This window comes from Lactuca saligna, chromosome 1, assembly GCF_052625555.1.
Source record: "Lactuca saligna cultivar CGN05327 chromosome 1, ASM5262555v1, whole genome shotgun sequence".
Lineage (NCBI taxonomy): Eukaryota > Viridiplantae > Streptophyta > Magnoliopsida > Asterales > Asteraceae > Lactuca > Lactuca saligna.
Window position 1 is genome coordinate 141,723,222 of NC_136417.1, and position 14,739 is coordinate 141,737,960.

At 38.7% G+C, this 14,739-nt stretch overlaps 1 protein-coding gene across 1 annotated transcript; it reads left to right on the top strand.

Annotated features, from left to right (window-relative positions):
• The first annotated feature begins 11,595 nt into the window (after positions 1-11,595).
• On the top strand, positions 11,596-11,979 carry LOC145012210 (uncharacterized). The gene has a single exon (XM_078971006.1). It carries the CDS (start codon positions 11,596-11,598, stop codon positions 11,977-11,979), a length of 384 nt encoding a protein of 127 aa, XP_078827132.1.
• Positions 11,980-14,739: the final 2,760 nt, after the last annotated feature.

Genomic DNA, 14,739 nt, shown 5'->3' on the forward strand with positions numbered 1-14,739 from the left:
TAAAAAGTATGGCAAAAACCGACGTCAGATAAAGAAGTTATGAATTTTTAAAGAAATTCCTTAATCACATCATTTTAATAAATAAATAATAAAAATAATTTCGGAATTTGCCAACGGAATCTAAACAAAACTTGTAGATCGTAGTCTCACCTTCGCGGGGATATAAAGAACGTCGAAAACGGAGTTCGTATGAAGGAGATATGAATTTTATAAGTTTATATAAATAAATATAAAAATAATTAAAAATTCTTTGTAATATCCGAAGGGGAATCAGCTGATAGGACCGGAGTACGCGCTGCGTACTCTCGTACGCCCTGCGTACTCGAATCAAGGGCCTCGGATCGTCCACGTCGCCCTATGCGAAGCTACCGACCCGTCCCATCCGACCCGTCCCGTCCGAAGTACGTCAGCGATGACGTCTCGTACGCGCTGCGTACCCTCGTAAGCCCCGCGTACGGCAGCGGTTCAGCACCCCTATAAAAGGGATGCGAGGCTTTCCGAAAATTTTGCTCATTTTCTCTCTTTCTCTCACGATCTTGCCTCGATTTCCGTGCCCGTTCAAACCCGAAGCGCTGGTCTTTTTGCTCAAGTCCCGAGGGTCGATTTTACTCCCGAGATTCCCAAGAATCCCGAGAAAGATCGGTTTCCCGAGAAGAAAATCTGCCCGGTTTTCCATCTCGCTATCTTCGAACTTCCAAGTGAGTTCATACCCCTTAAACTGCTTCGATCACATGTGATTGCATTAATCACATGTGATTAATAACTAGGAAACCAATGATTTTATCACTGTTCAAACTGTTTATCAAACTTTTTTACTTCAAAATGTGTTACAAACTCTTTTACTTATCAAATGCTTTTATCCAAACTTTGTTTTACTACTTATAAATTGCATGCCTATATATGTATAGATGTATAAATAATGTTTAAAGGGCTTATGAAAGCCACCTGTCCTATTTCCTTTTCCTCGATTTGGATGTGGTCTGGTGGAATTTCGGGTGACCATCCGAAGGTCGTTTCCATATTAATTATATATCAAATATACTTATATAGACATAAAAGTACTTCCATATTCATACATACTAGACCCACCATTAGTAAGTTACCATCGGGGTAACACAGAATCATACTATTACAACTGCTAGATCCATGAATCAGTTCATTCATGAGGCTATAGTAGGAAGAGAATATATACCACTATACTATGAGAACATATACAACTATACTAGAACGAGAAACATTTCATTACATATACAAGAATACGATAACAATTGTGATCCATTGTATCGGAGCATGCCTTAAATGTCATGGCCCGAGTTGTAGCCAGAATTCTCTTGGAGGGAGAGCGTTGAGTTTGCGTATAGATCTATACTGGATTGACTATCCTACACCTTGCTGCTAGCTACAGACGGACCTGCAGGTCTGCGGGTGCAAAACGTCATTCCGTTATTATGACCTTTCTTTATGTCGTTGTTATCAGTTGATAGTATGGTGCAATTATCACATAAATCTGGTTTAAGGTAGTTAGTACAGCAGTAGTTCCTATAAAACAAAACTACAATACTACAATGATTTACCCATTACATTTTAGTGATAACCTCACTTAAACTTTAATGTACAAACTATATTTTGTTAAAAGATAGTTACACTTGGGAAATTACACACTTTTACATCAAATGAGCATACAAAACAGTTAAGCCTTGGTAGAAGGCTACTTTAATAGAAAATATAGGTTTTTCTGAGAGATTCAAACTTTTACAAACACTTACATAGATTTTACAAAGTTATACTTACGACAGGTTCAAACGTTTTTAATAACAAACACCGACACTAAAACACTTATGAACTCACCAGCATAATGCTGATAAACTCTTTCAAAATAACTTGTGTTCTTAGGTCATCAGTAGATAGGTACCGATGCCAGCTTTTGGGAAAATGGAGCGCATTCAAGACTCATCATATTATTTTGATTTACATTATATTTTTGGTGTCTAAAACTGTACAGAACACGCTTGTATTAAAATTATATATTTAATGCAATGGATGATGTTGTTTGCTTATTTACATTTACTGTGTTGTGATACTTTACATGACGTCCTCCGCCCCAGAACGTTTCCGCTGTTCTTGGTTTTGGGGTGTGACAGATTGGTATCAGAGCATTGTTTATAATGAAGCAAGTATATCAACCCATAAAAGATATACTAAACTATAAACCCATTTGGGATTAAAACACACTGACCAAGAGTCTATACTTAAAATACTAAAATAATTAATTAAGTATACTAGTCTGCATTCATACTAAAACTAGTGTCACAACGACAAGAACAAAAGTATTACGATTGTTAAATATCACAGGTAAGCTAGGGGATGTATGGTCAATCCTGGGAATGGCATAGCCTGATCAACTATGCTGGTCCGAGGAGTGATTAGCATATGCCCTAGAATGGTTGTGATGTGTTAACAAGTCTAAAAACTTACCAACAATGCCACAAAAAGATCAGTAGAACTTAAACTTTAAATACTATAGGTGTATTTTGTACTACTAGTTACACCTATACAATATTCTTATACCTCTCTTATCGCGTAGATTTAAATGGCTGGATTCCATCACGGCGACCCGTACTTTCCAAATGAAGCCAACGTAGGAAGGCTCGAAACAGAGTCTGACGATGAACACCAAATTTCGTTGGATGATCATCAAGATGAAGGCTTCACGGATGGATCAGACTCTAAGCCCGAAGTCAACAACCTACCTCGAGTAGGTCAACCCCCGAACAACAACCCTAGGATATCTTTTCCAGGTCCTACTCCCTTATGGGCAAACAACTTGAATCGCTGGAGTGATGTACAGGGTCAACCCCTACCATACTTTGGGGACCGAAGCTTTTACAACGTCAACGATGGTGGCTCTGCTGACCGAGCTCTGCCTGTCATTATCCGAAGAATAGCTCGTAATGTCGAGAAAGGTCGAGCAGCCATCAACCGGGTCATGGAGATTGATGCCAACTCAGGTGTCAACACAGTCCGCATCCGCCGTCTCGAAGAAGACATGGAACGGACCTGGAGAAACAATGAAACCCTACAACAACATCTGGTTGCCTGTCAAGCAGAAGTCATGGAACTTCGAGCTCGTCAAAGGGCTCATGAGCGACACCTTCAAGAGGTGTTTCGTCAAGTGTCCGACCTCAGGGCTCGCCCGGGAAATTCCCATCACCGTTAGATGATGTTTAGTAGATCTTTGTCTTTTGATTAAAGAATAGCCTTTAACATCTGTGCTCTAAGTAGCACTTGTCTGTAAAATATTCCTAACTTTCAGTACTCTAACTAGGAATCTAAGAACTGTCAAACTTTTCTATATGGTATGATGTAAGACCTACTATTAGGTCGATTTTCCCTGAACTTATTAGATCAGTAATACCAGTATTATTGAAATCTATCTAATCTGTGGGAAAAATCTATACACTTGTGCTTTCCTACTAATATTCTTATTGTGATTTCGAACACTCATTCAACTGTTGGGCTATGGTTAGTTAGTACATGTGTTACTCTCACGTTGCTTACAAATTGATTCTTACCATTTTTCTTATCTTTATAAACTTATAGCTGAAAGATGCCTCCTCGCAAATCTCCCAGGAATAATCCTGCACCACCACCTCCTCCGCCTCCGTTCATCGATACTGTAGCCCTAAATGCTGACGTAGTTGCAGCAGTGGCAACTGCCATGGCTCAGTATCACTCTTCTGATGCCAGCAGAGGTGGAACCCCTGTGGAATCAACCCCGGTTGAAACCCCTATGCGCTCGAGAGAGTGCTCATACAAGGATTTCACAAATTGCAAACAAAAGCCTTTTTACGGCACCGGCGGGGTCATTGTCCTCTTGCAATGGCTCGAGAAGACTAAATCAGTCTTCAAAATCTGTTCATGCCCTAAGGTGAGTAAAGTCAAGTACGCCGCATGCACCTTTGAAGGAAAGGCCCTGACATGGTGGAACGGCCATGTTAAGGCACTAACTCTCATAGTAGCCAACGACATAGGCTGGGGAACAATGAAAGACCTCATGACTGAGGAATACTGCCCGAGGGGCGAGATCCAGAAACTGGAGCAGGAACTTTGGAACCTGACGATGAAGGGCACCAACATGGTCGCTTATACTACCCGATTCAGCGAGCTGGTGGCCCTCTGCCCCAATATGGTTCCCACCGAGGGGAAGAAGATCGAGAGGTACATATGGGGGCTAGTGCCTCCGTATCAGGGGAATGTTCTAGCATCAAACCCCGCTACCTTCGACACTACCAAACGATTGGCACAACGACTCATTGACCATGGAGTCAAAACCCCTGCAACCACGACCACCCTAGCCATCTCGGAACCCTCCAAACCCGTTGATACTAAGCGGAAATTCTGGGATGAAAAGAAGAAGCAACAGGCTGCCAAAAGCCAGCAAATTGTGGCAATACATGCTGCAATAACACCTACTGCTACTACTACTGCTCCGGTGGGTGGGTATGCTGGAAGTTCGCCCAAGTGCAACAATTGCAACTACCACCACAACGGCCCCTGCCGTGAAATACAGTGCTCTAACTGCAACAGGAAAGGACACTCTGTCCATTTCTGTAAGTTCCTGGCACAACCTATCAACCAAGTCCCTGGCTCTAGCGCAAGCCCAACCTACTATGGATGTGGCGAAGCAGGCCACTTTAAGAGGGACTGCCCCAAAGCGAAGAATGCTGGAGGAGCAGGGAGGGTACTAGCTATAGGCCATGGGGAAGCAGTTGTTGACCCGACCGTGGTGAGAGAGAGAGTGAGAGAGAGAGACGCAAGGAGGGGTGGGTGATGTATTTTTAATAAAAAAAAAAGTAAATAAAATTAAAAAGGATATATTTGTCATTTTAGGTTGCGTTTGGAACAAAAGTATACAAAAATATTAATCATAGGTACCAAAACCATATGCATCACCAAACTTTTTTGGAGCATAGAGATCATTTTTGAGATTTTTAACAGCCACAAAGGCCATTTTTGAGATTTTGTCGTAAAGAAACATGAGTATAAACTAATAATTTAGTTGTCAAAAATAGCAACCTAAAATAACTTTTGGAAAATATTTAGCTTTAGGTTTTCGAAATGACTATTTCTTTTATATATATATATATATATATATATATATATATATATATATATATATATATATATATATATATATATATATATATATATATATATATATATATATATCGACACACACACACATATACGAGAGAGATACTTAGGTTCAAATGAAAACGATTATATAATTAAGAACTCGAGAAGAATTTTAGGACACATATTTCCTTTTGCCACAAAACTCTCATGCATATTGATGCGACAGAAAAATATAATATTCATATGTGAATATAAAGTTAAGTATGTTCTCGCATATTGCGAATCTACAGCTTGAACATTCTAGTGTACCAGGACAATGGAGTTGGTACTATTAATATATGAATAAATCTATGCATATATAAGTATATTAATATATAAAAAATTTGATGTCTATTCACATGTAATTATTCATACATACATATATGGTGGTTGGTGGCGGATGTGGTGATGGTAGTGGCAGTTGTGGTGTCGATGTGTGACGGAGGTGTTAGGTGACGATAACAGATATTTATATATAAATTAGTGCATCCAATATGAATATATAACTATATTCATATATGAATAAGTATGTGTCTAGTGATTAGTCATATATGAATATTATTTCTTCCTTCTTCCCTGTATGCTGGAGCATTTAAACGACATATTTAAAATAGGCATAATTTCATATATGCCCTTGCGAAACAACTAACTATCATATTCGCTCAGTCTAAACTTTAAATATCATATTTGCCATCCTTAATGTGTTTTAATATCATATATACCCAAATCTACTTTTTTGATAATTTTTATTGATTTATAATTATTTTTACCATTTTAAAACCGTTAAAGCTAAATATACAACCAAATGGAAAATATTAACCTTAGTTTTAAAGTGCAATACAACAGATCAGGTGTTCCCTATGGCAGCCTGTTAATACATTCGAGTAACCTCATATCCCCCTTGTTGTCTTCAATCTTGATATTTTCACAGATTAGCACCATGGATTATCAGAACTATAGTGCATTGCTGTAACAGCTAGAATCAAGGTATATCTTGTGAACCCTAATCTTTGAGTAATTTTCTATTCTAGTCCATGCTAAAGAGAAGGTGATAGACGGGTATGCGGGGCGTACTATAGTGTACGCTTAGCGTACTCGGGTGTGTTCTTGAACGTAGGGGGTCGTTTAGTATGCGAGGCGTCCCAGGGATTACGTTGGGCGTACTAAGCCCAAAATGAAACCCTAATTGCAAATGAGTCCCCTATTTAAAGGACATTATGGCCACATTTTTGGCCACCATTTCCAGAGACATGTGCATCCTAAACCCTAATCCTCGTTCTTGTAGCTAGAGAGTGCCTTTGAGAGCTTATGGGTGTATTCTTGAGCATTTGAAGTAGAAAGGAAGCCTTAGAGAAGGACTGAGAGCTCAAGCACTTGGATCTGAGCTTAGTAGTGTGGAAAGCTTCAATTGGAGGTATAAAGCTTCAAGCTTTCTTAATCTTTTGTTTTGTGCAAATACATAGAGTATCTTAGCGTTTTGTCCCAAAAGTTGATGGCTTTTTGAGTTAATGAGCCCCAAGAGCCAAGATCTGTCCCTTGTTAGTGTATTTCGTGATATAATGTCATAAAAATCCAATCTTGGTCATTAAGAACTATCCATGCATGAGATATGAGCTTAAGGAGGAAAGAGGATAAAGGTTTTTGTGTGTTTGTAACCAAATTAGCCATGCAAGTCTAAAATTCTTCGACTTTACGGATTTAGAGAAATTAGGAAGTACAGATCTCTATTTTGAACCAAAGTCTTAACTGATTAAGACCATAAATGAGAGGAGAGTAAAACCGGGACTTACACTGAGCGTAAATCCCAGTACGCCCAGTGTAGGGGTCAAGCAGCCCGATGACTTTGTAGCGGTCAAGTACGCCTAGCGTAGGGAGCTGGTAGATACAACGTACTCGCAATCGTTGACTTTTATTGACTTTTAGTGTTTTGTCAACAAGTGGACTTTTAGACCCATGGAGGGGTAAAATGGTCTTTTACCCTTATGTGATTACTTAGGAAGGATTCGTTTGGCGTTGTAATTGCTATGATTAAATACAGATATGTATTGTGTATGTTAGGCGGAGGCTAGGCTGGTGATACGCGTTCGAGACTATCCGATTGTTGACGGGTGAGTCTGCTCACTATACATTACCCAGAGTGCTATTCATGTGTGACAGGGAGGTCTTATGTGCTTACTTGATTTCTGTATTGTTTGAGTGTTATATACTATATTTTGACCGGACCGGAGGGTCCAACGAGCAATGAGACTAGAGGGTTCCAAACAGACCGGACCGAAGGGTCCAACGAGCCATGGGACCGAAGGGTCCTACTTATACACATGGGACCGGAGGGTCTACAATGTTATAGCCTCAAGTGGCTAATATTTATATCGTATGTGGTATTTTGGGGAACTCACTAAGCTTTATGCTTACCATGTTATGTGTTATGTGTTTCTGGTAGTTCCGACGATCGCGGGAAGGCCCCAACTTGATTGTACACACACTCGCTTGGGAGATATATATTGGAGGATCCTGGTTTTTTTTGTTAAATAACTTTTGACGATAAATTGTATTAATGTTGATAATTGAGATTTTTGGGAAATATGACATGTGACTTTTATATGCAAAAATGAAAAAAAAAAATTGTTTTAAACATTTGGGTATTACAAGTTTGTATCAGATCCTTGGTTTGAGGGATTCGGATGCACCTTATGGTGTGTTTGAAGTGAAACTGAGGATTTGAGAAGAGTTTTCAAAAAGAAAAGAAAAATTTTAAGAACAAGAATGAGTTTTACAAAGAAATGAGTGGAAGTGGTGTGTACAATTAGCCAGAGTCGGATGGTGATTTCCCAAAATACCCTTACTTTGTGTTATAGGACTTGCTTGAGATATTTATGAGATAATATGCATGCTAGAGGGTAGGCTAGGTATTTTTATTTTGACTAGAGTGTCCTGATTTGTGATGCCTTAGCCTAGGAATTCCTGCTATCAGTGTTTTGCTTTTGAGTATGATCCGAATAGGAGATTGTAGCAGGAATGAGCTATGAGAGATCTCTGGAGAGAGAGAGAGTAGTGTGTATCCTAGAATATAGAGTATTTGAGATCTAAGGTTATAGGAGGAGGACTTGGGGTGCATACTGATGCAGTGTGGAAGGTAGTATTGGGCCCGTACTATTCAAAACACCAGATTGGCGTACTGTCCAAGTAGGAATCCTTTGGATGCTAAGGATCGAGTAGTGATGTGTGATCGAGTGTGAGTATACTCGAGAGAGTCTCTTATTATTTTGTGTTGTGTTCAAAGACATCATGGTGGGTACGCGCCACAACTCCGAGAGCAGTGGAGCGGTGATGATGAGATTTGCAAGATGATTCATGAGGAGGTAGCCGCAGCCATCCAAGAGGCTATTCCGGAGATGTTTGGGTCAATTAAGACCACCCTGATCGAGAAATTTGATGAGCGTTATGTTGTCGTCACCGAGGCGGCTGCTGCTGCAGCCACTGCAATCGTTGTTATGCCCAGGCCACAGGGAGGTGACTCGTTGTTGTACAAGGAGTTCAGCAACACAAAGCCAACAGAGTTTGATGGGACTCAGGATCCGATTGCCACGATGAGATAGATCTCTGATATCGAGGGATTTTTCTATACTTATTCATGTCCAAAGCATTTGAGGGTGCGGTTCGCGCTGAACCAGCTTCGCTTAGGGGCGAAGGACTGGTGGAAGTTTGTGACATCCAACTATACTTCTGCAGAAATCACTGCAACGACATGGGAGATATTTACCATGATGTTTCGAGAGGAGTATGTTCCCCCGGTGGAGAGGGAACGATTGGCTTAGGAGTTTTTGTCTCTCAAGCAGAGGACATAGTCAGTGACAGTGATTACGAGGATGTTTCATGAGAGGGCATCGTGTTGCCCTGAGCACATGTCTACCGAGCAGGCACGCATGAACCAGTTTTTTAGCATATTGAGGAGGGATATCCGCGAGTTTGTGGTGAAATCATTTTATCGAACATTTGTTGAGCTCCAGGAAAAAGCCCGGAAGAGGGAGATTGAGCTGGAGACTCAGGCCACGGAGGAGGCAGAGTCTCAAAGTATGGATCGGCGACCAGCGCAATCTCAACCGACAGCCAAGCGGTACAAGCCCGCTGATCCAGTATCTGGAGGCGAGAAGGGACGCATTTGTGGGAAGTGCGGAAAGATCCATGAGGGAGTATGTCAATCAGGTGTTTGTTACAAGTGTGGCATAGAGGGGAATATTGCATGGGATTGCCCCAAGGGGTTTGCGGTCTACTTTTACTGCAACCAGACCGGCCATCGGAAAGCCGAGTACCCACAGTTGTGAAAGGGATCAACACAGGGAGCAGTGCAGGAGTCAACATAGTGATCAACACGGTGTTGGACGTGTGTCCAAGGTCATTAACTAGTTGGTGATATTTCTAATAATAGCAGGTCCTCTTGGGTTGCCCTCAAGACTTAAAATTGAGTAGGATAAATAATAAGAGTAATGAGTTTATTAATTATTATGGTTTAATAATTAAATAGAAACTAATTGGAAAAAGAATTTTGGAATTAATTAACAGTTTAATTAATAGAAGGGTTGAATGTGAATTAATCAATAGTTGGTTGATCGGGGAACATTCCAGAACCTTAGAATGGAAGGGGTTGGATGAAAATTCCCTTTGGATAAAGGGAATTTTGTTCTTATCCTATCCCATCCCACATGAGTGGAAAGATAAAACACTAAGAGGTATCCGAGGCTATAAATAGGGCCTTGAGAATTCATTCCTCTTTGCTTATTTTTTGGCTTGAGTATTCACCACCTTCTTTCTCCCTCATTGTGGAAGAACTTCTTGTTAGTTCATTGGGTGTGAACCAAGAGAGGGATTCTGTTTTGGATCCTCATCATCCAAACAAGGTGGCACGCATAAGGGGTAAAGCTCGAAGATCATTAGCTGCTAAAGAGGTTAGTAGTCTTCCTTGTATTTTCGATTTCATAGGGTAGAAGTAATAGTATGAAGCCATAGATCCATAGGGTGCATGTGCACTTAGGTAAATCGTTTTGTTGTTTCGATTCTTCCGCTGCCTAGTTATAGAGTGTATTTGATGCATATATTACGCAACAGTGGTATCAGAGACATTAGTTCATGGTTACTATCACCCTACATCCATGTTTTGTGAAAATAATTGTTTGGAAATGAATGATTAAAGAGTAATCAAAAAATTCGTAATGTGATAAAACCCTAACTGGGGTTCACAACGTGAACTCAGCAGATCCGGGTTTTTCAATTTTTTCATTTTTCGAATTTGAAGTTTTGATAAATATGGATAAATATCAAATTTTAATTGTGTAAATCTGAAAATAGATAAATATTATTTAAATAAGGTTATTTGAATTTGAATATTTGTTTATTATTTAAATTGTGATTTTAAAATATTTTAATATTATTTCTAATAGAGTTTTATAAATTTGAATATTAACCCCTCATGTTTTATTAATTGTTATATTTCTTCCTTGTAATTAATTTGAATTAATAATAGACAACTAAATTTAAAGTGTTTTAAATTCACCCCTTATATATATGTAAGATTCATATATTGTATGAATAAGAGAATTACAATATTCGTCCTCGTATTTTCTAAATATTGACATTGTCAGTCTTACCTCGACTATGCTCACCTGTTCTAATGTAGGGGTTTAAAGGAGGTCTCTATGATTCCTAATGACGTCGATTTTTAATATGCTTCGTGCTTACCACCCTCACCGCCCTATTGCATTTTGAGAATGGAGTTACCGAAAGGGTTTGATAATGATGATGGTCAATTTAAAAGTATTCTAAGTACAAGTATAAAACAAAATCCCGTTTTATTTAAAAAGTGAATCTTATGTTATCTATGAAAATTGCACATTCTTTTTATAACTTGTTGATGGAGCTCGTGTGGTTAAACGACACGTCAATTGGATGGTATAGTTAGAGAATGATGTGAGACTTGCGAATCTCAAGCGTAACTTGAGCCGGGGACAATGCAATTTTGCATGGGTGATTCACCATCTATTCAATGATGCACAACATCGCCGTCATTGAATTTGAGATAAACATAATACGAGATTAACATGTCGTTGATAGTCAATGAATCTCAAAGATCTAGGAATTTCATAGTGATTGAAATTGACAAAGAGCTTTGTCTACCTAAATAATTTTGTGGTGTGTTTACGGCATCCCTTTACGCATCATGAAGCCAAATATGGATGCTAGCCTTAATCAAATAATTTATTTAGGGTGATTAATAATTAAGGAGATATATCAAACTAATTGGAGTCTTATCTTTTGTACATGTTGCACCAAGCAAACAACAACAACAACAACAACAACAACAACAACAATAACAACAATCTGCATCCTCCTCCTCCTCCTCTAACTCAAAACTCAAGTTTCTCTCTAATGCCAGTTCTTAATAGGGAGAAACTCAAGGAGGATGGATCCAACTATCTTGATTGGATAAGAACCTTGAGGATCACGTTAAGATATGAGAACAAAGAGTATGTTCTCGACGAAGATGTCATCGTGCTTGGAGAAAACCCTAACCCAGATGAAGTTACTACCTACAACAAGCATTACGATGAATCGACCAAAGTGGCTTGCCTTATGTTAACAACCATGGCTTCTGGTCTCCAGAAGAAATTTGAAACATGGGGTGCCTTTGCCACTAACCAGCAACTCGAGGAAATGTTTCAAGAGCAAGCTAGGCAAGAACGATTCGAGATCGTTAAATCCCTCATGGCATGTAAACTACAAGAGGGAGCTTTTGTGTGTGCGCATGTCTAAAAGATGAAGTCGTACATAGATAAACTTGGGAATCTAGGTGTCGAGCTGCCTAAGGAGTTGTCCATTGACATGGTCATGAACTCAATTACTAGTTCATATTCACAGTTTATTATGAACTTCAATATGAATGGCTTTGACAAGACCTTGATGGAGCTGCATGGCATGCTCAAAACTGCTGAAGCGAGCATTAAGAAGCCCAACAACTCTAACCCTACTACTCTCGTACTGTGACATCCCCATTTTCACAGCCAAAAAAGACCGATTTTTTTATGCTTTATAAAAATCAGAGTATCTCTTTTAATAAAAACGTTGCAGAATTTGTTCCCAGTAAAACATGATAAATACGTTATCAAAGCATTTCCAACGAAAAGTATTTTTATTCATTTTAAAACATTTGGGATGTCATCGTCAATACAGAAACGTAAGCATAAATAAAACTTACTTTCATTATCACTAGTGATCTATATCTCCTTAATCTCTCAGTGTAATGTGACTTCATATCGACACCTGTGATATAAATAAATTGAGTGGGTCAGGTTGAGAAACCTGGTGAGTACATAGGGTTTTCAACCCACAATAATATAATTATTTTGTTTAATCGTCAAACAGTTAACCCAATTACCCATCCCTATTATCTTCTTTACTCTTAAGGGTCTACCCTAAGAATCTGCTACTCCTTGTTCATTCATTCTTAAGGTTCATCCTAGAGAATCAGCACGAAATCGATAGTTGCTAGGGTTTACTCAACGGACAATAAGTCCATAGCTGCCAGGGTTTGCTCAACGGGCACTAAATCCATAGCCGCCCGGGCTATTTCGTTTATTGACAGTATCCACTCGCAATACATGTCAATGGGTTTTTAGAGTACACCGATGAACATATCGTTCAAAACACATACAGGTTGCGAGCTTGCTAGTGTTCCACTGAACTGTCTAGAATAGTCTGTGGTTGTCATCCATACTCTGCTGAATGATGGGGCCATCATTTGGAAAAAAAGGTTTCTCATATCGTCCACCTCTTACCCTCACCTCACGGTCTATTTCACCTCTCAAAGCATCATTTGGAAAAAAAGGTTTCTCATATCGTTCATCCAGCATAGATAACAATTATACAGATAATATTCACACATAGCACGTAGTTTATATAAAATACTTTATATCTATGTGTAAGATGAAAGTAACTATGCACTCACTTGATACGGTGGTGATTCCGAACTTAGATAGCACTTCGATATCTCAAAACAATATTCCTCGACAAAACCTAGTATCAATACCACTAGGGTTTAGTTTTAACATTAACCGCGACTAATTAACAGTCTAGTTATTATTACTATTATATAAGCATTAAATACACTCAATATAACTTATAATAATAGCCCAAATAATTATTTTAAGGTCCTAATAATGTTACTATAATTAAATGAAAGGTATATTGAATATAGTATAGGCGTAGCACACTTACAATGGGTTTTTATTAAAAATGGGCTTCGCTAGAGCAACGTTTCCGAGCTAAAATCTTTCCTTCTCGGAGCCGTCGGGTACTCCGGGGCTTTCTTCACGTGCTACGGAGGTTCCCTAGACTTCGGAGGGGTTTAGGGAGGCTATAGAGAAGTGAGAAAGAGAAAGAGAGGCTTATGGTGTGAAGAAATTATGAAGAGTTCATCTCTTATTTATAGGAATTTTATAGTAAAGTAGTCTCCAAGCATCGTTCGTATCTTTTGCGTAAGAGCTCCATTTTCTACTTTCTTTATATACACGCGTTGGTATTTACAAGTACTACAACTTTCATTTAGACCCCGTCGGCTAATTCTCCTTCTATCTCATATTTACAAAAATTGTATCGAATTCGTCGTGTTCGAAAAGTAGAAACTAAGCTTCATCCATAACTTTCACATACAATCTCTGTTTTTGTCGATATTTATATCCATGCGTTGGTATTTACGAGTACTACAACTTTCATTTAGACCTTATTGGCTAATTCTCAATCTATATCGGATTTAGAAAACTATAACGAATTTGCTGCGCTCGAAAAGTAGAGACTAACCTTCGTCCATAACTTTTGCATACGAGCTCTAATTTTGACATTATTTATATCCACGTGTAGGTAAAAATAAAATCTACAACTTTCCTTTTTACTCTGTCGGCTAATTCTCGACCGATTTTAATTTTAATAGTAGGAGGAGATTATACTGTTAAATGTCCGCGTAAAATTCATAACTTCTACATACAAACTCTGTTTTCGTCTGAATTTTTACCATTGAGTTCCTATTAATGAGATCTTCAATTCTTATTTAGGTCGCGTAGGCCAAAAACCGCTCGATCTAAAATTCAAGTTTCGGGCTGTGCACTGCTAAGCCAAATCTTAGAAAATTTATAACTTACTCATACGAAGTCAGATTTGAGCGTTCTTTTTTTGTATGTTCTTGGTTTAACGTATAAAAAAACTTTTGTTTTTATTTATAAGGCTAAAAAATCCTCCATCGTAAATTCACTATTTACGTCTCCCGGTGTCATGTCGGTTTTGCCGTAAAACTTCGACGCACCATAACCTCTTCGTTATAACTCGAATTTCGGTGTTCTTTTTATGTACGGAACCCTTGAGACATATTCTACAACTTGGTTAAGATCATTTATTCTAAATAATCTTTTGTCAAAAAGTCATTTTCGACCCCTATTATCTCTAAATCCTAGCCTAGATCTATGGGCGTTACACGTACTAGCTATTGATCGTGGTTCTTCCAAAAGAAAAAGGGTGCCTCAA

Bases quoted from the DNA above. Each gene is read 5' to 3' on its own strand.
- LOC145012210 (XM_078971006.1), top strand. From the start codon at position 11,596: ATGCCAGTTCTTAATAGGGAGAAACTCAAGGAGGATGGATCCAACTAT.